The sequence below is a fragment of the Trichechus manatus genome, unplaced genomic scaffold, assembly GCF_000243295.1.
Source record: "Trichechus manatus latirostris isolate Lorelei unplaced genomic scaffold, TriManLat1.0 scaffold00082, whole genome shotgun sequence".
NCBI lineage: Eukaryota > Metazoa > Chordata > Mammalia > Sirenia > Trichechidae > Trichechus > Trichechus manatus.
The window spans coordinates 11,488,809-11,514,489 of NW_004444018.1; the positions used below are offsets into that span (position 1 = coordinate 11,488,809).

The following is a 25,681-nucleotide window of genomic DNA, read 5'->3' on the forward strand; positions in this document are numbered from 1 at the left end:
TCACTGAATTGTACATGTAGAAACTTTCAAAATGGTGTAACTTTGGCTACGTATATTTTCACCAAAAAAAAAGGTCCTCAAGGTCGAGAAGGGAGAGTGTTGACATGTTGTGGGGTTATTGACCTATGTCATAAAACAATATGTGTACTGACTGTTTAACGAGAAACTATTTGTTCTGTAAGCCTTCATCTGAAGTACAATAAAAAAATTTAAAAAAAAACTACTTGTATATATCTCCATTTATATTTCAGATTTCTTAAACAAATTAAAACGGAATTCTCTTCTCCAATTAGTACAACCTTGTCATATGTTACTGTCATTGTAGTACTTTGCCCACATCTCTTATCAAAAAGATACACATTTATACTTGATGACTGTAGAAAATGATTGATGGGTATATGGGGGGTGTTATAGTATTCTCTTTCCTTCTGTATATGTTTGAAAGTTTCTATCATTAAGCATTTTTTTAAGAAAATACTTACTTGTGAAATAAAAAATAATATAAATTTGTCTTATAGCAAGCAACAAGCCAACCAAGGGGACAGAAAATACCCAAGAAAATTAAAGCCAGAAAGTTTATGCTAAGACACAGACTGAACCAAAACCAAACAAAAACTACATAAAACACCCAAGGTCAGAGTCGGAAATTAAAATAAAATTTCCAGTAAGAGAAAAACGTAAGTCTAAACTTCAAACCAAGAGTAGAAAACCATTTACATACTCAAAGAGCTGAAAATATTTATGCACAGTAAATAAAAACTATATATTGCTGACATCACATAAACCATTGAAAGCTATTTAGTCATTTTCATAAAAATATTTGAATTCTTCACTGATCTAAATTTTAGTGGACTTTAGCTTTATTTTGTCTCTTTAATAATGATGAAGCTGTACTGGTGGCATTTTTTAAAAAATAATGTAGCATATTTATTTGAAAGCTTGGAAAATAATTAAAGATGAATACCAATAAAGTATTTCTTACTTTAGACTTACTTTTCCAGTCAAAGTATGTTGAAGTATGACTCTTTTGTTATTTTAGGAGTAAACAATGCACTTGTGGTTTTTTTAATCAGTAAAAAAAAAAACAAAAAAAACCTCCCATTATTTACCCCTATTCAACAACTGTAATACACTAAGATATACTGAACTTATTGAGGTGATTCAAATGACTAAAGAAAGTGCACCCATTAAGTATTTTCCTAGGGCCTAATTTGTTAACAAGTGGAACTGTCATCACTGACTTTGTAGGTCAGAGATAGAACTAAGGTCCTGCTAATAAGATACACTGCGTACAGTCCAAGGTCCAAGGGAGCTCCCGATGCAGTGAGTCACGCACACAAGTTTCACCATAGTCTCTGATCCACTCCATCTCTGCTAGTCCCAGTCAACCAGGAAAAATGACTCGTCAAATTATTCCTCCAGCTACAAGAGAAGTTAACATTTTGCTCTAATTCATCAATCAAATCAAACTTGGAAAATCAAATGCAATTTTATATTGCCATCTAGCACCTAATTCTACAAATTTCTTCTTTATTGTATTTGCGTCACAAACTAAAATGGACTCAGCCATGGTTAAAAGTGATCATTTGGAAGGAGATCATCCTGATTTCAAGGAACACACAGCAGATCACTGTTAGCAGTGAAGAGTGCACCATTTTTCCTACAGTATGTTTGCCTTTTTCTTACTTATTGCAAGTAAGTGTTTGTCCCATATCTTTTGGCATTCTTTGTCATACAACAGTTTATATTAAAATATAGTCAAATTTTTCACTTTATGACTTTGTATCTTTTTACAGAAGGACTTCTTTTACTGTTATTAATATATTCTTGTTTTTTCTAATCATAATTTTTCTTACAGATTTTAAAAAATAAACCTATATATTTAGTTCTTTGATCCATCTGGAATTACAGTGAATAGTAATCATGCAAGGAGCTCTAAGGAACTTAAAGAAACTTCTGTTTGAAATCTTGGGAATCTAGTCAAATGGAAGAGGGTAGACTGGGTTAGTCCAGCACCTTCAATCCAGAATACAAGCACAGTATTCTCCTAAAACACCAGGATTTCATAAATTAAAGTATAAGTTAGGTCTCTTATACTTTCCAAGATGTTAAGTGGAAGGCTATGCATGATTTTTCATTTCATATGTGAAAGAAAAAAACACACAAGCACATTTTTCAAAAATAAATAAAATAATCGAAAAAAAAATGGGAAAAGGATATGAACAGGCACTTCACCAAAGAAGATATTCAGGCGGCTAACAGACACATGAAGAAATGCTCACAATCATCAGCCATTAGAGAAATACAGATCAAAACTACAATGAGATATCATTCATCCCAACAAGGCCAGCATTAATCCAAAAAACACAAAATAATAAATGCTGGAGAGGTTGTAGAGAGACTGGAACACTTCTACTCTGTTGGTGGGAATGAAAAATGGTACAACCACTTTGGAAATTGATTTGGCACTTCCTTAAAAAGCTAGAAATAGATGTATCATATGATCCAGCTATCCTGTTCCTCGGAATATATCCTAGAGAAATAAGAGCCGTCACACGAATAGATATATGCACACTCATGTTCATTGCAGCACTGTTCACAATAGCAGAAAGATGGAAACAACCTAGGTGCCCATCAACGGACAAACAAATTATGGTATATCCACACAATGGAATGCTAGGCAACAATAAAGAACAACAATGAAGCCGTGAAACATCTTGTAACATGGAGGAAGCTGGAGGTCATTATGCTGAGTGAATTTAGTCAGTCACAGAAGGACAAATATTGTATAAGACCACTATTATAAGGACTCAAGAAAAGGTTTAAACACAGAAGAAAACATTCTTTGATGGTTACAAGGGTGGGGAGGGAGGGGCAGGGTTATTTACTAACTAGATAGTAGATAAGAATTATCTTAGATGAAAGGAAGGACAGCACTCACTACAGGGGAAGTCAGCACAACTGGACTAAACCAAAGCTAAGAAGTTTCCTGAATACAATCAAACACTTTGAGGGACAGAGTAGCAGGGGTAGGGGTTTGGGGACCATGCTTTCAGGGGACATCGAGGTCAATTGGCATAACAAAGATTCTTAAGAAACTGTTCTGCATCTTACTTTGGTGAGTGGTTTCTGGGGTCTGAAAGCATGCAGGCAGCCATCTAAGATGCATCAATTGGTCCCAACCACCTGGAGTAAAGGAGAATGAAGAGCACCAAAGACACAAGGAAAGTAGTAGCCCAAGAGACAGAAAGGACCACATAAACCTGAGACTTCATCAGCCTGAGACCAGAAGAAATAGATGGTGCCTGGCTACCACCAATGACCACCCTGACAGGGAACACAACAGACAGTCCCGGATGGAGCAGGAGAAAGGTAGGGTGCAGAACTCAAATTCTAGTAAGAAGACCAAACTTAATGGCCTGACTGAGACTGGAGGTATCCTGGAAAGCATGGCCCCTAGATTCTCTATCAGCCCAGAACTAAAACAGTTTCCAAGGCCAACTCCTCAGACAGGGATTGGACTGGACTGTGGGACATAAGGTGATATTCGTCAGTAGTGTGCCTCTTAGCTCAAGTAGATACAAGAGACTAAACGGGCAGCTTCTGTCTGGGGGTGAGACGAAAAGGCAGAGAGGGTTAGGAGCTGGTTGAATGGACATGGGGAATCAGAGGTGGAAAGGAGTGTGCTATCACAGTCTGGGGAGGGTAATTAGAGTCACATAACAATGTATGTATAAATTTTTGTATGGGAAAAAAAATTTTTAATTAAAATTAAAATACATAAATAAAATAATTGAGATTAGAGAGGAGGGTGTGTTTCTAGAGCTAAGACTGCCTGATCTATCACCTACCCTCCTTGGGAAGTTATTTAAATACTATGCCCTAGATTATGCATGTGTGAAATGGGGATACTAGTCGTCTTTTCTCCTCTAAGTACTGCTGTGAGAATGCAATAAGATAATGCATGTACACTGCTTCAAACAATGCCTGACACAGTAAGACCTCAATAACCAAAGCCAAACCTGTTGCCGTCGAGTTGATTCCGACTCATAGTGACCCTATAGGACAGAGTAGAACTGCCCAATAGGGCTTCTAAGGAGTGGCTGGTGGATTTAACTGCTGACCTTTGGTTAGCAGCCAAACTCTCAACCACTGTGCCACCAGGGCTCCACGTCCTCAATATATTAGCTATTATTTTTATTATTCTCACATGAGAAAGTATAATAATTCTCCATGATAATTCATTACAGGCAGGTTGCCACTTCTGAATACACCATGCTATAAAAGTTTATAAGCCAATGATCTGGATCTGAGAACATGCTATATTCCTAGTGAAACAACGTTATGTATTATTAACATGATACAACTAGTCTATATGACTCAGAAAGCACCAAAATTCATTCCTGGTCACTACACCATTCATAACATTGTTCCTATGGCAAAATACACTTTTGCTCCAATGAGCATTCTAGGAGTCTCTAGATTTCTATTTCTAGAAATAAACATGAATTTGAAACGGCTATAAAGCACTAGAATTTCAGAACAGATAAACCTCAATGATTTAAAAAAAAAAACCTCACTTCTATGATAATGAAATGAGACAAGCCAATAGGACCATTTCATTATGAGTTCATTTTGTTTTGCGTAACATTGCTAACACCAAATTGGTTTAAAATCAACTGATGGTAGATGGAAGAAAAAACAATAGTTTTCAGATATCTTGGCCTGCTCGTTATTGCTAGAGACGTCATGTACTTGCTCTGTCTTCCAGTAGTGAAGGTCAAGAGTCACACACAGCCAGTATTCCAAATGTAATTAACCCCAATCAGGAAGCTCTTCATCACAACTGGTGTTTCTTGGTTGTTTTGAACAAAAATACATGCCAATCAATGGCTGTTTACACCCTGGGGATGTGGCTGCTAAGCCCTTCCAATGTTCCCTCATTCTCTGTCAGGGACTGTACAAAAGAGAAAGCATAGCTTTGAGAAAGAACCAAGAGCCCCAAAAACTAGGTCCACTCAGGTCGGCCCCACAAGTCTGCAGGCACCCACAGCCTTCCGAATTCATTCAGTCCCCTGAAAGGGTTACAGACCGAATTGACTTTCAACCGGTATGAACCAACACAGCCATGCTGTTTGTTAAACACTGAAATACTACCACATCTGTGGGTAAACAGAGGCTGCACAGGACCCCTGACAACCCTCTGGCCCATCCAGCTACAAAAGGGTCAATCCCTGGCCAATGCCACATTAGTCGGCTGAACCAGGATTTTGCCCCTGGCGGCTAGTTTCTCCTATGAACAGTTTCTCATATAAACTCAAACATCTCCCTAAGACACAGACAAAATTCTTGGAAGCGGTATAGCTGGCAACATCCTGAAGAAATCAGCTCCGCAGGGCCAAACACACTCAAGGTGGCCAGTGATGAAATCAATGGGGTAAATATTCACACTTTGTATGAGATTAGGAATGCAGGCCCCCCTAGCTGAGCCTAATATCTTATTACTAAGTTACTATTTTATTTGTCCCTCACAAGCAAAGAGTAGACAAGGTAAACAGAGCAAGTACTGAAAGGAAAATACCTTCTCAAAATTCAAATGTAGATCCTGGAGTATTTAAAGGCAAAATGACATGAAGTCTCGGATTTGCATTAAAATACGTCAACCACCCCCCCAAAAAAAAAAGTGGGGTAGATGAAGGATAGATGAAACAAGAATGGCAAAATTTCTTAAGGGCTGAAGCTGGGTGATGGGTGTATGGAAGTTAATTAAATTATTCTTTCTACTTTGTATATGTTTAAAAATGTCCATAATAAAAACGAATGGGTAGGTGGGTGGATAGGTGGGTGGACCGACAGACCAACAGGCAGACTGACGGACTGATGGACAAATGAATATATAAATCTAGTTAAAAACTATGAAAATCTCCTTCTAAGCTAAGTGGCTTTCCCAGGGTCACCACCCCAGCAAAGGTGGATACTGGAACTCAGACTCAGATTGTTACTGTTGTTTTCCAAAAAAATTTGAAGTCCAGAGTTCTTATCACTACTTCTAGCTAACTCGCATGTGTCTAGAGACTCCTGCCTACAAAGCAATCCTGCCCAAGATGTTATGAAAGATAGCAAACATTTGCTTTCATGCAACTCCTAGTAACCCTGGTTACCTCTACACATCTTATTTCAGTGAGTATCAAAGGTTAAATATTAAAATTTAAAAACACTGCTAAGTAAGAATGTGAGGACTGTAATCAGCTCACCTGTTGAAGGTCCCCAGTGGAGACACTAATAACAAGTGTTGGGATAATCATAAAGCAGGCATTGTAGAAAAGCACACCGTATTTCCCCAGTTCCTGTGAAGAAAAAGAAAACTCCCACTCAGTTTTAGAAATATGAAGCATCAGATTTCCTGGGGCCATTTATACAGCTACGTATTTATGCAGCATTAGAATACGCATTCTGGTCACTCAGACGTTGCTGTATTGAAGTATTTGGGGGAAATCTCTGACATAAAATGCTTCATTTCAAGCATACTATAATTTCAGAATAAACCTTCCTTTTCTACAGAAAAGATGGATGGAGATGGATGGCCTCCGAGGTTCCAGGCATCCCTAACATCTCGTTGTTTTTAAAAAGCCATGTTATTCAAGATGGAATGTCTAGAACAAGATAAAGACATTAAAAATGTCAATATCAATAGAATGCCTTAAAAATAGCTGTTGTTTCCATTAAAGACTAGCAGGCTTCTCATCTTCCAATCTTGCATATGTTGACTTTTTATTAAAGTGGCTACACCCCTCCTCCACTCGTTTCAATAAAGGGTGACATATTGGGATTGTCAAAAGGGGGCAAACCTGGTTTTGTGAACCTGCCACTATTACAAAGCAACGGCCACACAGAGGAAAAAGCAGTGCAGATAAAAACAGCTCGCAAACATAGCCCTCACTGAACACAAATAAGATCCTGGAACAAAGAAACATATGCCTGGTTCATCCTTCTGGGCTTCCGGTAACAGCTGGGGTAGGGGTAAGGGCTGGAAGCCTCTAGGCGAAAGACAGCCGCATGAAATCGGGAATCAACTCGACGGCAATAGCTTTTTTAGGGGGAAGGAAAGCTCACCACCCACCAGGCACTCATGATCGGGAAAGGCAGCAGTTTCAGGCAAAGCATAGAAGGTTAGTGCTGGGCAGGACCTTACAAATTATCCATTCCAACTATCTCATTCCGAAGATGAGGAAATGGAGTGTTAAAGACATTCAGGTCCAAAGTCACAACAGCTAGTAAGTGGCAAAACTCATGCCTACAACCCACATCTCCAGTCTCTCAAACTAGAATTGCTCTCAGAATACCACTACCCCTGACTGCCCCATGGTCATTGAAGATGATGGTTAAAAAAAAAAAAAAGAAACCTTTCAATTTTAAGCATAGTTACTGCCTAGTGGTTACCAGTAGGAGCCCTGGTGGGGCTGTGGTTAAGCACTCGGCTGCGAACCGAACGGTTGGTGGTTTGAACCCACCACCTGCTCCTTGGGAGAAAGACGTGACAGTCTGCTTCCATAAAGATTACAGCCTTGGAAACCCTGTGCGGCGGTTCTATTCTGCCTGATAGCGTCACTGTGAGTCAGGATCGACTGGATAGCAACACAGTTAGTGGTTACCACGGGCTGGGGAGAGGAGGGAATGGAGAGGTATTATTACTTCATGGGTACAGAGTTTCTGTTTGGAGTGATGGAAAAGTTTTGGAAATAAATAATGGTGACGGTTGCAGTAAAAAAAAAAAAAAAGTTACTGCCTTTCAAAAGAAAGAATGCCCTTTTTATATATTCTCACTTTCTATCTAAAATAGTAGTACCCCTTCCCTCCTAATCTAATTTCAGCCCAAAATTTTGCAAGATTAAGAGTAAGAAGACTTTACACAGACAAAACAATTTCTAAAAATCGGTAATTTATAGATCCTGTCACATAAATTAAATTGTATGCCAACTTCACAAGTTTGTTTTCTTTTGTCATGTAATTTCAGAGGCCAGATTATATGGGTAAAAGCCGTAGAGGGAGGGTCTGATACCTTTGGGTCCATTTTCTGTTTGGTATAAACTCCATTTGCGGCTGTGAAGATATCATTCAGGAACACAAAAATATAGCCTTCCAAGTTAAAAGCAAGGTCAGAGCTGTCAGGCAGAACACAAAAGGAGGGTTGGTTATTTAGAAACTACCCACTCTCAAAGCCTGCCTGGTTTACTTTTCCCTGATCAAAGCCATTTGTGAGGCTAGCAACTCCCTTTTCTATGACACAATTTCCTACTTGGCCTACTCTCTTTAGTAATGAATGGTTAACTGCTCTGCTTTGCCTCCAGACAAAAACAAAACCAGATGGATCAGGTAGCTTCAACTTACTCATGAATGGCTTAAAACCAGAGGGACATTACCCGTCTTCCTTTAACTGCAAAACCCCTTCTTTTGCTAACTGATAAATTGGCATCATAATTGGCGACCACTGACTTTTCTAAGGGGGATGATTAGTCCAACCCCCCCCCCCAGTGGCTGTGCTTGTTGCAGTAAACAGGGCCATCCCCAGGGTACTGCCAATGTGGGGACAGCTGTGAGAGTGGGCAGCTTGGCGGTGGCTGGGGGAGAGGGGTTTAATGAGAAATTGACACTTCCATCTGGTGCACAGTCACACCATACAGCTCTGTCCATCAAAAAGGTAAGAAGGGCATTTATTCCTTTTCCTGGGCAACTCCTTAAAGGGTCTCATCTTGGGAGATGTCTTCTCTTCAATTTCAATTTTAAATAAATAACATCAGTATGAAGATGTTTGCGGAACATGGCATAGAGAGGAGAGAGAACAATAGCTGAGCAATCCATGTGATTCGCCCACCTGCACTTGATCCTTGCAGACAGTACCAGATCCATATCACAATTCATAAATACATATTTAAATAAGATTACTTTGAATCAAAGAAAAAGAAATAGATATAGATACAGTGTAAGATCAAATAGTGGTAGAATTCTTGCCTTCCATGTAGGAGACCTGGGTTTGATTCCAGGCCAATGCACCACATGAGCAGCCACCACCCATCTGTCAGTGGAGGCTTGCGTGTTGCTATGATGCTGAACAGGTTTCAATGGCGCTTCCAGACAAAGACAGATTAGGAAGAAAGGCCTGGCTATCTACTTCAGAAAATCAGATAATGAAAACCCTATGGATCACAATGGTCTGATATGCAAAGGGTAGGTCATGGGAATGGTGTAGGACTGGGCAGTGTTTTGTTCCATTGTGCTTGGGGTCACCATGAGTCCAGGTGGCTCTACAGCAGCTAACAACAATGACAACAAGGTCAAATGTTAAATAAGCCTCTTGCCACTCTCACAACTCAGGAGTGTTTCCTCAAGGACCTGGGAGCCATTTCTTTGAAATGTATCATGGAGGAAGATATGGCCCTATCTCCCAGTTTCCTAGGAGAGGATAGGCCTAATTTTAGCTGTCACCTGACTCCAAACTGCAAAGCCTACCTTCAGCTGTAAAGATCTGAGAAAGTTAGCAATTTGACCTTGAAAACATAAATGCATGAGTTGTATCCACTTAGCTATATAAAACTATGATTTCTGTCTTTGCAATATCTTTAGCAAACTGTCTCTGCTGCATCGCACTCTGGTTTAATGTATAATAATAAAATTGTTTTCTTTCTCTGCTACCTCTGAGGAGAAGTTTTCTAGGTTGGGAGTAGATTTTGTTTTTAATTATATTTCCCTAACAATAGACAGTGGAGCCCTGGTGGCACAGTGGTTAAAAGCTCAGCTGCTAACCAAAAGGTCGGCAGTTCAAATCCACCAGCTGCTCCTTGGGAACCCTATGGGGCAGTTCTACTCTGTCCTACAAGGTCGCTATGAGTTGGAATCAACTCAACAGCAATGGGTTTGATTTTTTGGTTTTAACAACATACACAAAAATTACATCAAAATCTGAACTCAAGGTGAATCAGATTTTGCCTAATGTTTTCACCAGTATTATTATCTACAAATATATTTGTGAGAATATAAATTAATTTTAGATTCATTACAAACCAGAATTCTCCAGCTCAATCACAAAAATTGATTTTCTCAAAATAAGGGTCTTCCATTCTCTTGCCCATCCACATTTGATTCAGTGTTAAGAAGAGTTTGCCATTCCCTGAAACAGCAAAGTTTAATGTGTAGAAGAGGCCAAAAGGTGGAAATTAACAGATAAATGGATAAACAAAATGTTGTATATCCACATAAATCAAAAAAAAAACAAACCCACTGCCGTCAAATTGATTTCAACTCATAGCAACCCTATAGACAGAGTAGAACTGGCCCATAGGGTTTCCAAAGAGCAGCTGGTGGATTCCAATGGCCGACCTTTTAGTTTGCTGCTGTAGCTCTTAACCACTGCACCACCAGGGCTCCGTATATCCATATAATAAACTATTACTCAGCCATAAAGGGAAACGAAGTCCCGATGCATGCTACAACATGGATGAACCTTGAAAACATTCTGCTGAGTGAAGTCAGACACAAAAGGACAAATATTGCATGATCCCACTTATATGAAATATCTAGAATTGGCAAATGTACAGAGACTAAAGGTTATTAGTGGTTACCAAGGGCAGGGGGAGAGGGGAAAGGAGGGTCACTGCCTAGGGGGCACTAAGTCTCTGTTAAGAGTGATGCGAAAACTGGAAAAGGAGAGTGGTGACGCTTGTACAACATGATGACTGTAATCAATGTCACTGAACTGTACATGCAAAAAATGTTGAAGTGGCAAATATTTTGTTATGTATATTTGTACCACAATTAGAAAGGAAGGAAGGGAGATGGAGGGAGGAAGAGAAGGAAGAAAGAAAGTAAGGGGAAAAGGCAGGCAACCAGGCTTCCAGAGGAATGGGAAGAAAGGGCTGCTCACTTCCTTAGGGAGTTTGAGGGAAATTCCCAGAGTTCTCAGGTCTCCCACTCTAGGGGCCAGGGGTTTCCAAGAGGTGTTCCTACCCCTGGAAGCCTTGGTCAGCTGTCAGAAATCTTACATATAATTTGTCTAGGGCAGTAGTAAAAGCACAGATGTCTGACAATCTGTTTTATATATTAGAGCAGATTCATGGTTACCCCTCACAGTTGTCATTAGAGCTGTTCACAGACATTCAGTCTTTTCCAGCCACATGGTAGGACTGCGCTTTCCCACCCCTTTGAAAGCTAGTAATGGCTATGTGACTTGCTTTGGCAGATAAAATGTTAGAGGAAATGACATATGTCACTTCTGGACCAAAGCTTTAAGAACCAGAGTACAATTCCCCACATTCTCTTTTCCTGCCTGGATGACTGAGGAAACCCCTTTTGAGGTAGAGACTCTATGAGAGGAACCTGAACAATACAAGATGGATCCTGCCCACAAAGGACTCTGAGAGAGAACTAGAGTACCTGACTAAGTAACTTGATCCAACAGAAAAACACACCCAACACTTAACTTCATGATAACATCAATTGAAATCCACTAATTGGAAACCCTGGTGGTGTAGTGGTTAAGAGCTACGGCTGCCAACCAAAAACGCTGGCAGTTCGAACCTTCTAGGTGCTCCTCGGAAACTCTATGGGGCAGTTCTACTCTGTCCTATAGGGTCACTATGAGTCGGAATCAACTCGACAGCAGTGGGTTTGGTTTGTTTTTTTTTAACTAATACAAAAACAACCCCACCCCTCACAGATTAGACATGTTTCTTCCTGACTCCCCTGCACATATCCTTGCACATAAGCACTAGGTATATAAACACCGACTCCTCACAATTGTGCAAAGACTTCTACCCGGGTGACTCAGTGCTGTCCTTTGCAGGAATCTTGGCACTGACCTCTGTAAGTTCCCTAATAAAAGCTAGATCTGATCAACCTGGCTTTTTCCACCTCTTCTGGAATCCAACCTGTGCCCCTTGGAGCCACTCTTGCCAATGGTTCAGTGGGGTGCCACACTCCATCAGCCTGGTCTCTAAGTAACTGCCATGAGCAGAGCCCTCCCTCAAACATTAGCCCACATAGGTTTGCCTGCTTAGCGTGTGCAGAATAAATTTGCTACGTTAAAACAACGGGATGTGGGGGTTGTTTGTTACCACAGCATAAACTGGCTCATCTGACCAAGTCAGTTCTTCAACTACTGTATTTTGATGAACTAATTTGAGGGAGAGTAGAGAAGGAAGGGTTACAGGTGGCCAGCAGCTAAGAACTGTGAAGGTCACCCCAGGGATGTTATCCATTCTGCCGAGTGCTGGAGGAAAGGGAAGGTTGAGAATCACTATTCCAAGCTGGCTCTGGGGTGAGTTAGATGCTTCTGGAAACACTATTCATCCTCTCAGCTCATTAGAGTATTACTGCTGTTGTTGATGTTATCTGCTGTCAAGTTGGCCCCCAAGTCATGGCGACCCCATGCACAAAGGAATGAAACACTGCTCAGTCCTATGCCATCCCCATGATTGGCTGTGGATCAAACCACTGTGATCCACAGGGTTTTCAAATTAAAATTTTTATTTTTAAATTGAAGACAAACATTCAGTAATAAAAGTAAGTAATTATCTCCCTTTTATGAAGAAAAGCTGTTTTAATGTATCATAATGCTGTCTTTGGAGTCCCCGGGTGGTGCAAACAGTTAACACGCTCAACTGCTAACGCAAAGGCTGGTGGTTCAAGTCCACCCACAAGCACCTCAGAAGAACTCTCATGATCTACTTCTGAAAAATCAGCCATTGAAAACCCTCTGGAGTGCAGTTCTACTCTGACACACATGGGGTCGCCATGAGTCAGAGTCAAACTGACAGCAACTTGTTTAGTTTGGGTTTAATGCTCCATACATTCTTGGAAACGTTTTGGCCAACTTGGAACCCAGTTTGACTTTCCAAGGAGCACACTGAGGATTCCACTAACTTCAACAGATTTGTCTCTTGGCTGCTCAATTCAACTGCAGCCAGATGGAAAATGGAAAAACAGAGGATGGGGCTGAGCCTATTGTAAAAGACACAAAGAAGTCATTGAGCAGAAACAGTCCACAGTCTTACCCAGCTGCTATAAAAGCACCAAGAATGATGGCAAAGACACTGACAGTGATGTTCAATGAATACTGCTTCCTGTTTAAAAAAAAAGCAAGCAGTAAGAAAGGAAAGGGGAGGATGGGAGGAGAGAGAATCCAAAGTAAGGCTTATAATCAAAACACAAACCCAAAAATAGACATTGTCTGTCAACACTTATAGCCAAAATCTAAGGGACAATGCTCTTTATAGAGAAAGCACTAAAGGTTTCTAAGTGGATTAGTAATCAAACGAAATTTACTTTTTTCCTTAAGCAGTTTTCTTAATCTCATCATAAACCAATTTCTCCATTCTCACTAGAAAGACGCTGGGACAAATACAGAAGAGCTCCTACTGGTAGGTCTAGTTGATCTGTACTTATAACGAGCATGCATAAATAGAAAATAAAATTCAATGTGAGGGTTTAAGACATTGAGCCGTCATACAAATTTCACTGCTGCTGAATAATCTTTACCACAAAATCAAGAATCACCTTTTTGGATGTCAGCCTGAGTATCTTAATGAGAAGTTATACCAAAAATATAAAAATTTATTTATTCTAATATTACATTATAATCAATGCATAAGAATCAATTTCTCTGATTTCCTGCACTCCTACACGTACACATGGACAACTTCTCCCTCTGTTTTCCAAAATCAGTGTATATACCATCTGGCTCAGAAAACAGATTCCCATCTGTTTTGGGCTGGGGCTTGGTTTTTTTCCCCCCTTTTCTTTTCTTTTTTTTTTTTTTTGTAAGTTATTTTATCTAACTATTTAAAGTAAAATTGCAATTAAAAATTACTCATCAAACTTTTAGGCAGAATATTCAGGGAAATCAATAAATAGCCAAAAACGTTTAGTAGGGTTATTCGTTCACAATATAATTGTCAGTAGTTTTTATTTTCCTATTTTGTTATCTGAACTTTATGATTTTTCTATAATAAATATAAAGCATGTTTGTAATAAGAAATAGCTATTTTAAAAAACTTAAAGAGAAGGCAAAAATAATTTTTCAAAATTCTTAGGCAATCACCTGAACAGGCAAATGTGTTCAAGTGAATAAACCATTTGCCCTGAAGTTATTGCAATGAGCAATTTAAATCAACTATTTGGAAAGCTGATTAGATAGCAATAACTCCTTGAGTAAAAATAATGGTAGGAGAAGGGGGACAGTGCAGGAATCAAGGAAAAGCACAAAAAATCACCTGAGTATGATGGTTTCCAGGAGCAAAGTCAGTGGAATGGTAAACTTCCGGAGCACAGTAAACATCGGCAAGCTGTCGGGAAAAGAGTCAAGCATTTTTTTTACATGTGGTACATTTTTAATTAAGCCCATTAATTTTCCAGATTAAATATATAAAGAATTAAACTTAATTCGGACATATACCATAAATTAACCATATTAAATAATGAAAGAAATGCAGATTTAATAATCTTATACCACTTTCACTTATTAGCAATTTAAAACATCATATTACCTTGGGGTTCTGTTTGGAATTCCTTCCCTAACACTGGAAAGTGGTTAAAAGATAGCAATGATTGTGAGGATGGCGCAGGACGTTCTGTTCTCACAGGAACATAGGGTTCCTATGAGTCGGAACCGACTCGACGGCACATAACAAAAACAACATCGTTGTATGTATAAATCTTATTGATAATTTTAATTGCGTATTAGTATAAACTGGAGCCCTGGTGGCGCAGTGGTTAAGAGCTTGGCTGCTAATCAAAAGGTCGGCAGTTCAAATCCACCAGCAGTTCCTTGGAAACCCTATGGGGCAGTTCTACTCTGTCCTATAAGGTCACTATGAGTGGGCATCAACTTGACAGCAATAGGTTTTTGGTTATCAGTATAAATTAAAGCTTTTATCTGATTTCCACTGTCTGTGGGAGCTTAAAAAAATAAACTACAAAGATTAGCTACAAAGACTGTGCTAAAATTAGTACACATGGACACAGTTGATGGCAATGTGAATCAATACACCCTTTGGCAAATCAAGTTGGGACTATGTATAAACAGTCATTAAATGGTTCTCATCTTGAGCCTGGAGCTGTGGTAGTAAAGTGGTTAAGAGCTCAGCTGGTAACCAAAAGGTCAACAGTTCAAATCCACCAGCCAACCCTTGGAGACCCCTATGGGGCAGTTCTACTCTGTTCTATAGGGTCACTATGAGTTGGAATCAATTTGATGGCAACAGGTTTGTTTGTTTGTTTTAAATCTTGGGCCTGATTATTCCTTGTTAGGAAATTTACCGTAAGATAATAATCCAAAAGAAGGAAAAAACCATGTGCACAAAAATGGTCAGTAGTGCCTTTGGGAAAAACACTGAAAGAGGCAAAATGCCAAACAAGGCAATGACTAAATAAATTATGATATATCCACTTGAGGGAAAATTACACATATGACTCTGTAATATAAAGACTTTATCACTATTAGGAAATGAATATTAAATAAAACAAGGAAGATACAAAACTATGTAGAGTCTATGACAGTAAAAAGATACATTCTGTATATGGAAGAAAACTGAAATGAATATTTAAAATAGTGTATTACGAGATAAAACTATGGATTTTTCCCCAAACTTTACATAATGAGGATGCATTGTCTTTTTAAAAATGAAATACTTAAGAATCTTTCACCCACTCTCAAAACCCACAGATTCCAGATTTTTTTAATCAATAATTACTTTATTGAACATCTGCAAGGTGCACTGTACTGTACATAGCTTCAAAATGTCCCATTGACTTTTGTCACATTCTCTATAAAGCCTTCTCTGATTCCATGGTTTTGTTGCTTTTCCTCCTGTACTCCAGAGAACATGCTTCTAGTACCCTTATTGTAGCATACTGTAGCATACGTTATCAATAACGTTACAACCAGTGAGCATGTGTGAAGAATCTTTAAGAACTTTATATCCACAATTAAAGAAGTCTTATCAGACTGATCTGAACCTCCTTTTTCAAAGTAAGCAAAAAAAGTTTTACTATTTTCAATTTAATTTCAAAAGTATTTTTTAGATGACACCTTCTAAAAGCAGGTAAGATACACTTTGAAAAACTGAACGCTCTCTGCCTAAGATCAAGAACAAGATAAGAATGTTCACTCTCAGTATGTCTCCTCAACATTCTAGCCAGGACAATTAAGCAAGGGGAAAAAAAACAAAGCATCCAATGTGGAAAGGAAAAAATAATCTCTATTTGCAGATAGCAATGTACATACAGAAAATTCTAAGGAATCCACAAAAAAAAATTATTAGAACTAATAAAGAAGTCCAGCAAAACTGTATGATACAAAATCAGTTACAAAAATAAACTATATTTCTAAACACTAGGAATGAACAATTTGAAAATGAAATTAATGAAACAATTCCATTTACAAACTAACAAAAACACTTAGGAATAAATTTAACAAAAGAAGTGTAAGACTCATACACTAAAAACAACAAAACATTGTTAAAAAAAATTTTAAAGACCTAAATAAATGGAAAGGCATACCATGTTCATGGATCAGAAGACTTATGTTGTTAAGATGGAAATACTCCCCAATTAGGTTTACAGATTGAACACAATATCAAAATTTTAGCTAGATTTTCTTTTTTTTTGCAAAAATTAACAAGCTGATGCTAAAATTCATATGGAAACACAAGGGATCTTGGAAGCCAAAACAATCTTGAAAAATAATAACACTTCCTGATTTCAAATCTTACTACAAAGCTAGAGTAATCAAGACTCCTGGCATAAAAATAGACATATAATCAATGGAATAAAATTGGGAATCCAGAAATGAATCTTTACAATCATGGTCAACTGATTTTTGACAAGGATGCCAAGACAATGCTATGGGGAAAGAACAGTCTTTTAACAAATGGTGTTGGAACAACTGGATATCCACATGCAAAAAGTAAATTTGGATGCCTACTTCACACCATATACAAAAAGTTAACTTAAAATGGATCAAAGACCTAAATGTAAAAGCTAAAATGGAAGAAGGCAAAGGAGCTAATCTTCATGATCTTGGGTTAGGCAGAGCCTTCTTAGATAGAATACTAAAAGTACAAACAACAAAAGAAAAAATAGATAAACTGGACTTCATTAAAATTGAAAACTTTTGTGCCTCAAATAAAACCATCAAGAAAGTGAACAGTCCAACAGCTTTCTTTACAAAAATGGAGAAACCAATCCTCTACTTTACAGAGAATGACAAGAGGCCCTGAATAACTAAAGCAATGTTGAAAGACAGGAAGAAAGTAGGAGGAATCACACTTACTGATTTTAAAACATTATACGGCTACAGTGATCAAAACAGCCTGGTACTGGTATAACAATAGGCACTGATAAAGGGTTAACCTAACCACAGCAGGCCATAACCACAAAAGGCCAGCTTGTTTGTCAGAATCTGAAAAGCTTAAAAACTATAGGAAACTTCATCGAAGGAGCAGGACAGAGTGCTCTAACCGGTTCAATGGACAGTGGACATGTGCACCAAAAACTAAATAACAATTTATCCCAGGAAGTGAGTTAAAGATCTATCCAATACCATATATAGCCCATATAACAAATAAAAAACAACCATCATATGACAGACTCCTGAGCCAAGAGACCAAATTGTTAGAAAAGAAAAACAAGAAAAGTTCACCCAATCATGATCTTTGTTCTTTGTCTTTACTTTAACCAAACATAGTCTATAAGTAATTTACTCATAATGAATCAGTACCTGTCAAAATTGTATAAAAAGGGCTTATAGATTGTACTTGTTGAATTTTGATCTGTTTATAGCCTGAGCGTTAGTGGCCAATTTCCTTTCTTTGTTTTCTGATATGTCACAATAAAAATCTCTTTGTTGCCGAAGGCTTTGGTGAAAGTTGTTTTTCTACAACAACACATAGACCAATGGAATAGAATTGAGAGTCCAGAAATAAACCCACACATCTACGGTCAACTGATTTTTGACAAGGGTGCTAAGTGCATTCAATGGAGAAAGAAAAGTCTCTTCAATAAATGGTATAAGGAAAACTGGATTTCCACATGCAGAAAAATGAAACAGGATCCATGCCTCATACTATATACAAAAACAAATTCAAAACAGGTTAAGGACCTAAACGTGCAAACTAAAACCATAATATTCTTAGAAGAAAATGCAGGCCAACGCTGTTGAGCCTAGCTTTTAATAATGAATTGTCTAATACAACAGAAGCACAAACAGCAAAAGACAAAATAAATAAATGGGCCTTCGTAAAAATTAAAAACTTTTATTCTTCAAAAGACTTTACAAAAAAAGTGAAAAGACAAGCTACCAACTGGGAAAATATTTTTGGAAACCATATATCTGATAAGACTCTAATAACCTATATATATAACTTTGACAACAACAAAAAGACAAATAACCCAGTCATAAAATGGCCAAAGGACTTGAGTAGATATTTCACCAAAGGGGACATTCAAATGGCCACCAAACACATGAAAAGATGCTCAGGGTCATTTAGCCATCAGAGAGATGCAAATCAAAACCACAATGAGATATCATTTCACTCCCACTAGGATGGCTAAGAGCCCTGGTGGTGCAAACAGTTAAGCGCTCGGCTGCTAACCAGAAGGCTGGCAGTCCAAACCCACCAGTGGCTCTGTAGGAGAAAGACCTGACTATCTGCTTCTGTAAAGATTACATCCAAGAAAACCCTGTGGGGCAGTTCTACTCTGTCACACAGTGTCACTATGAATCGGAATCGACTCTATGGCAATGGGTTTGCTTTTTTTGGAGGATGGCTAAGATTTAAAAAAAAAAAAAAGGCAGAAAATAACAAATATTGGCAAGAACGTGGAGAAATTGTAACCATTATCTACTGATGGTGGGAATACAAAATGGTACAGCCTTTGTGAAAAATAGTGTGGTGGTTCCTCAAAAAAACTAAAGATAGGACAACCACATACCAGCAAATTCCACTCATAGGTATATACTCAAAAAACTTGAAAACAGGGTCTTGTACACCAGTGTTCATTGCAGCACTATGAATTCATCTGTTTAGGTGGAAACAACCTAAATGCCCATCAACAAATGAATGGATAAACAAAATGTGGTACACATATACAATGGGATACTATTCAGCCAGTAAGAGAAATGAAGTCTTGATACATGCTACAATATGGATGGAGCTGGAAGACATCATGCTGAGCAAAATAAGCCAATCACAAAAGGACAAATAGTGTATGATCTCACTTACATAAAAGACAAGAAAAGGCAAATGTATAGAGACCAAAGTTTATTAGTGGTTACCAGGGGTGGGACTGGGCAGAACCCAGGTTGGGGGGAGAGTTATTGTTTATGGAGTACTGAGTTAAGATTTACGATGATAGAAAAATCTCATTGATTAAGGGTAGAGTTTCACAGCCAATTATTGTAAGTGTTGTCATTAAGTTGTACACCTGTAAAAAGTTGAAATGGCAAAAGCTGTCTAACAGACATACTTACAACAATGACAAAAAAAAAGAGTAACTAGTGAGGCTGCTCATATACAGCCAAACACCTCATGGGATTTGGTTCCTTGGTTTGGAGGTTTCATGGGACATCTCAAATCACTGGCCTAATAACGAGTTTAGTGCTTCTGTTGTTCTACCTCCTAGCTGGTTTCATAATGCCTGGGGTCTCAGAAGCTTGCACGTGGCCATCCAAGGCACAACAATTGGTCTCTATTCAACTGAAGCAACAGAGGAAGAAGGAGAGTCAGGAACAGGAGGAGGAAATGGAATGTGTGGCTAATTGCCTCCATGAACAACTGCCTCCCTTGCCATGGAACCAGAAGAACCAGATGGCACCCGACTACCATTACTGAACATTTTGATCAAAGACTCTACAGAAGAATCCTGATCAAAAAGGGGGAAATGCAGAAGAGAATTTCAAACTCTCATGGAATCCAGATTTCCTGGAGCCATGGAGGCTGGATGAACCCCTGAAACTATTGCTCTGAGATAATCTTAAAACCTTAAACCAAAAATATCCCCTGAAGTCTTCTTAAAACCAAACAGTAGTTTAGCTCAACTAGTAAAGAATGTCCTGCCTTGAGCATTGTGCTCTGTTAAGATCTATGTATATGAGGTCAAGTTGACAACAGCAACTGGAAAGATTAGATAGGAAACTTGGGGGCATGAGTTCACGTTAATGGGGAAGGCCCAACTGAGAAAAGAAGGGTGAGAACGATTGCACAGCTCAAAGAATGAAATTAATATCACTGAACTGTTCATGTACAAACTGTTGAGTTGGTGTATGTTTTGCTGTGTATATTCTCAACAACAATAAAATAAAACTTTTTAAAAAGACTCAGCTCAGTTATAACATCCCTGATGGAGTCTTTCCTGCAAGCCAGCCACTCTCTTCTGTCTCCCCATACTGACCATTCCCTGACTCCTTCAGGCCCTCACTCTATCTGATTCTGAATTCCCTGATGGCTAGGTAATCTGTTACGGTACTATTTGTCCATAAGTCTTCCATTCGCTGTTGTTGTTGTTAGTTAGTTACTGTCCTATCGATTCCAACTCATGAAGACCCCCTGTTTTCAAAATAGAACTGCTCCATAGGGTTTTCAAGGCTGTGACCTTTCAGAAGCAGATCACAAGGCCTTACTTCGGAGGTGCCTCTGGGTGGGTTTGAATTGCCAGTCTTTCAGTTAGTAGTCCAGCACTTAACCATCTGTGCTACCCAGGGACTCTTCTTCATCACCTACTATTTCTTGAGGGCATCAGGACCACAAACTTCAGGCGGGTCTTCAACGCCTCCCAGGATTCAACTCTCCAATTCCTCTCCTCCCATTCCCTCTTAAACTTGCTCCAAACAGACCTTCCCCTCACACCACTCCTCTGAAACTGCTCTCGTCAAGGTCACCAATGACCTCCATGTTGCCAAACCCAATGGACCGTTCTCAGTTCCCATATTACTTGACCTCTCAGAAACATCTGATGACCTAAGATGATCACTTCCTCTTCCTTGGCTTCTGGGACATCATATTTAGTTGGTTTTCCTTCTTTCTCACTGGCTACTCCTTATTCTCAACTACTATTTCCTCTTCTCCCAGCCCTCTTAACACTAGTGGCTGAGGCTCAATCCTTATATCTGTCTTCTTTTCTACCTACTCTCATTCAGTCTGTATGCTACTGGCTCCCAAATGTATACCTCTATCCATAGCCTCTCCCTGAACTCCAGACTAGAATATCTAACTGCTTATTCAACATTCCACTTGGATGTTCAGTTTAACAGACATCTCAAATTTAACAGGGTCCACAGGACATAGGAGCCAACTTGAAGGGTTCCACTGGCCTGATATGGGATGATTTGAGCATCAAAAGAATTATTTCTACATTATGCTGAGTGAAATCAGTCAGTCACAAAAGGACAAATTCTGTATGATCCCACTTACATGAAATATCTAGAATAGGCAAATGTATAGAGTCCAAAGCTCATTAGTGGTTAGCAAGGGTGGGGGGGGGGAGAGAGGAGTTATTGCTTAGGGGGCACTGAGTTTCTTTAAGGGTGATGGAAAATCTGGCAACTGATAGTGGTGATAGTTGCACAATATGATGAGCATAATTAATGTCACTGAACTGGGCACATAAAAAAGTCAAAACATCAAATGTTTTGTTATACATATATATATAACCACAATTTAAAAAAATTATTTCTATAATGAATTGAAAACTATGAAGTAAGCAAAAAATCCATGAATTAATAATGATAGCAAAAAAGTAAAAAACAAAAAACAACCCTCCCTGGTCACTACTGAAGAGGACAGGACACTATTACTCTGAACGTTTATAAATAAAGCATTTATCTTGCCTTTTTATCCTGGCTTTCCTGTGTGAAACAGTGAAAGTTTGTCTTTATTGAAGAATTTTAGACAATAAATGCAGAAGGAATAATATTACTAGAAAGTCACCATTTTGCAATGCCTAAACAAAATGCTCATGTGGATAGATCTTCCTGGATAAACTAGATCTTCCCTACCTTGATGTCTACAAACCTCATATTCTATGTTCAGACTTGAATACAAAGAAAAATACATATAACCTTTTCAAATACTTAAAAAAAATTAGCAAATTAAACTGAAAGTTCTACCTTATTTTCTGAAATTACTAAATAATACTTTCTTCTCTTTGTAACCTGGAGCCCTGGTGGTACAGTGGTTAAGAGCTCAGCTGATAACCAAAAAGATTGGTAGTTCGAATCCACCAGTTACTCCTTGGAAACCCTATCTGGTAGTTCTACTCTGTCCTATAGGGTCACTGAGTTGGAATCGACTCGACAGCAGTGGGTTTGGTTTTGGTTTTTATATGTAACCCAAGAAGTATCTTGAGAAACCAAACTTGGTCTTTGTACTATTACAAGCAAATAAATGGAGAACCTCCTATCAACCACTATCCTGTACTCTACCTTAATTTACTTGTGCTTGATAATCCAGTTATGTGGTTTCCAACGTAGAGGAGAGGCAGAGGAAACAGCTTCAAGAAAAAAAGAAAGACTATTTGGTTACAATTCCAATAATGTATTTTCCTTTACATATAAAAATGGTAACATTCACTTCACCCCCCACCCCTAATCTGTAGACAAACGACTTGAGCTCCATTGACCGCAACGACTTTGAATTTTCCAGAATCCACACACATTCACAAATTTTTCCTTGGGGTCAAAATAGTGGGCAGTGATATCCAAAATCATGGTGGGGTAGGGTCGGGGTCGAGGGGGAACTGGATAGAAATGGAAATCTTGCCCTTGCCCCCTTGGTAGAATATTTCTCTAAAGGAAAGATATGGACAAGGATCTCTCTGAAGTACAGACCCTGGCCTGTTCGGTGAGGTGAGGATGGGGGTGTATAGTCTGTGTGAGATCTTCAAGGGGCCCATGAAATGGTGTGCAAAGTTTCCTTATCTGTACATATATATACTTTTCTGGACAAGGCAAAAGTTTGTGTCTTTTATTGAAATGTCACAAGGTTGGTGACCCTTTCAAGAAATGTATGTATACCAGCCACGTTACTTTGGAGTTATTTTATTTCCTTTATTTGTTTAAGGGCCTAGAATGATTAAACATCTAACAAGGTCAAACAACAAACCAGTAGCACTTAAATTCAGTTTACTGAACCCTGAGCTCCTGAATTATTTTCTGACTTTCAGAGCTATATTGTTTAGAATATATTAAAGAAATAAACAAAATGTAAGGCCCAGTCTTCATAAACTCATTAAAAAAAAAAAAAGTATCTCTTCATAAGGCCACACAATAACTCGGAACTTTTTAATGGGTATAATAGTCTGTAGCTATTAAGGTTGATCCAACATTTCTTTTTCCACTAAGAAGACATTAAGTAAACCTTAGCCTCATGGAATCACTCAGTCAATTGGCAACACAAAGTTCATGTTCTGCATCCTAGTGAAGTGAGTAGCGTCTGAGGTCTTAAAAGCTTGCAAGCAGCCATCTAAGATAAAACTATCGATCTCTACTCATTAGGAACAAAATAGAAAGAAGGAAACCTAAGTCTCAGTGAAGAAACTAGCTACAGGGCTAATAGCCTACTCGAGCCACTGCCTCATCTACCCTGAGACCAGAAGAACTAGATGGTGCCTGGCTACCACTACCAACGGTTGTGATCAGGGCCACAACAGATGGACCCTGATAGAATGAGAAAAAACATGGAACAGAACTCAAATTCTTAAAAAGTCCAGACTTACAGAACCAGTTGAGACTATCACCCTGAAATACTCTTTAAACCATGAACCAAAACTATCCCCTAAGGTCACCTTTTGGTGAAATAACAGATCTGCACACAAAATAAAGGATAATGTCCATGGTTATGGTGCGCCATTAAAAAACCACCTATATGAGACCAAAACGTCAGAAATTACTCTAAAGCAAAAATGAGAAGACAAGCAGGTAGGGAAATTAGAGTACTGGAAACGGAACAACCAGAACAAAATTAAAGAGAATGTTGACACAGTTTGATAAATGTAACTAATGTCACTGAACAATTTGTGTAGAAATTGTCAAATGGAAACCTAATTTGCTGTGTAAACTTTCACCAAAAACACAATAAAATATTATTATTTTTAAATACATTAAGCATACAACTCAGATAAGATGGGATTTTGAACATTTTGAAATACTAAGTGTCATCCACAGAGAAATGTTATAAAATCTTAGTTTCAGGAGATTTGCTCAAGAAAGAAGATATAAGGAAAAAAGGACAATAGATCCAGGACATTCCTCTTTATTAGTTAACATTCTGGTAAACAACCTACAAATGACTGAATAATAAGTAACAGAGCTGATGATATTAAGAACTTCAGAAGTCCTAGGCATGGAAAAGAATCAGTTGCCCCATTTCCACATATAATTCAACAATATTGACTTCTAGTTTCTGGTAACAGTGGGCTCTGTTATTTGTGGTAATCTTCCTGCTAAAAACAATTTAAAATGCTAGATAAACTAACTTAAAACTTTCATAAGAGTGTTTTCATAATGAATGAATCATGCAAATATCTGGGGAAAGAGAGGTGGTTGGCCAATCCAGCCCACAAACTATTCTTGTAAATAAAGTTTTATTGGAACAGATACACGTACAAAGTGTTTTAAAAAAAAAAAAAAACATGAAAGAACTGGAAAGATGGTCAGGAATTCATAGACCAAAGTTAAAAGGAAAACATAAAACCAGAGAAAAACAGTGGAAGCCGGAAATCAGCAGAAGTGTATCTTCAAAATTCTGAAAGAAAACAACTGCCAAACTGGAATTCTGCTGTTGTTGTTAGTTGCCGTCAAGTCGATTCTGACTCATGATGACCCCATGTGTTACAGAGTAGAACTGCTCCTTAGGGTTTTCTTGGCTGATAGTCAGAACTTTGTTTTCAAGTTACCACTGGGTGGGCTCAAACCAGTGCGGTGCAGTGAATTACTTAATATGGCCCTTCTAGCCACAGTCTTTGTGACTCCCACACAATGACTGAGTGGGATTATGAATAAGGTCCTTGTGGCCTACCAAGGGGACTGGAAAGCTTGCTAATAATGCAAATAAGGTACATGGAACCCCTGTGGGGGTGGTACCATGCAAATAAAGAGTATGGAAACCTAACAAGGGGACTGGTCAGTTTTGCCATTCTGCTAGGCTTAAAAGAGAACAAATTCCAGAGCAGAAGGGGGAACTCCACTACCACCAAGAAAGAAGAGCTGGGAGCAGAGGGCATTCTTTGGACCTAGGGACCCTATACTGAGAATCTCCTAGACCCAGGAGACAGAGAGCTGTAACAATGGAGACAGCGCAAGATGGCAAGAAGCAGCGGAGAGAGTGGCAGAGAACCAGCAGCAGCACACCAGGAGACCAGAAAGAGATGGTGCAGTGGCCTTCCTGGCCACTGGAATGAGAAAGCTGAGCATCGTCAGGTAGGAGGCTTGCTGGCAGAGTGAGGTGACTCTAGGCACTTGGCAGAGCTAGGCTTGCTGACCCATGGAGCTAGAGAGTTGAGCATCTTCAGGTCGAGGCTTACTGATGGAGTGGGGTGCCTCTAGACACTTATCAGTGGAGCTAAAGAGCTCTCTAACACTTGCCCGAACAGGTCAGAGGCCAGGCCAGCCCAAGAGACCCAAGGGGCTGAGGGG

At 38.8% G+C, this 25,681-nt stretch overlaps 1 protein-coding gene across 8 annotated transcripts in view; it reads right to left on the minus strand.

Moving 5' to 3' along the window:
* Positions 1-25,681, minus strand: part of SLC35D2 (solute carrier family 35 member D2) — a 100,786-nt gene that overhangs the window by 38,447 nt on the left and 36,658 nt on the right. For 6 of the 8 annotated variants that reach the window (XM_023735830.1, XM_004381334.2, XM_023735836.1 and 3 more), the window contains exons 4-8: positions 22,472-22,539; positions 14,265-14,336; positions 13,047-13,115; positions 8,060-8,162; positions 6,255-6,347 (exon numbers count right to left, since the gene is read on the minus strand). In XM_023735830.1, coding sequence (XP_023591598.1) covers positions 6,255-6,347; positions 8,060-8,162; positions 13,047-13,115; positions 14,265-14,336; positions 22,472-22,539 — 405 coding nt within the window. The remainder of the gene's footprint in view (positions 1-6,254; positions 6,348-8,059; positions 8,163-13,046; positions 13,116-14,264; positions 14,337-22,471; positions 22,540-25,681) is intronic. The other 2 variants (XM_023735831.1, XM_023735837.1) reach the window with 2 other exon arrangements.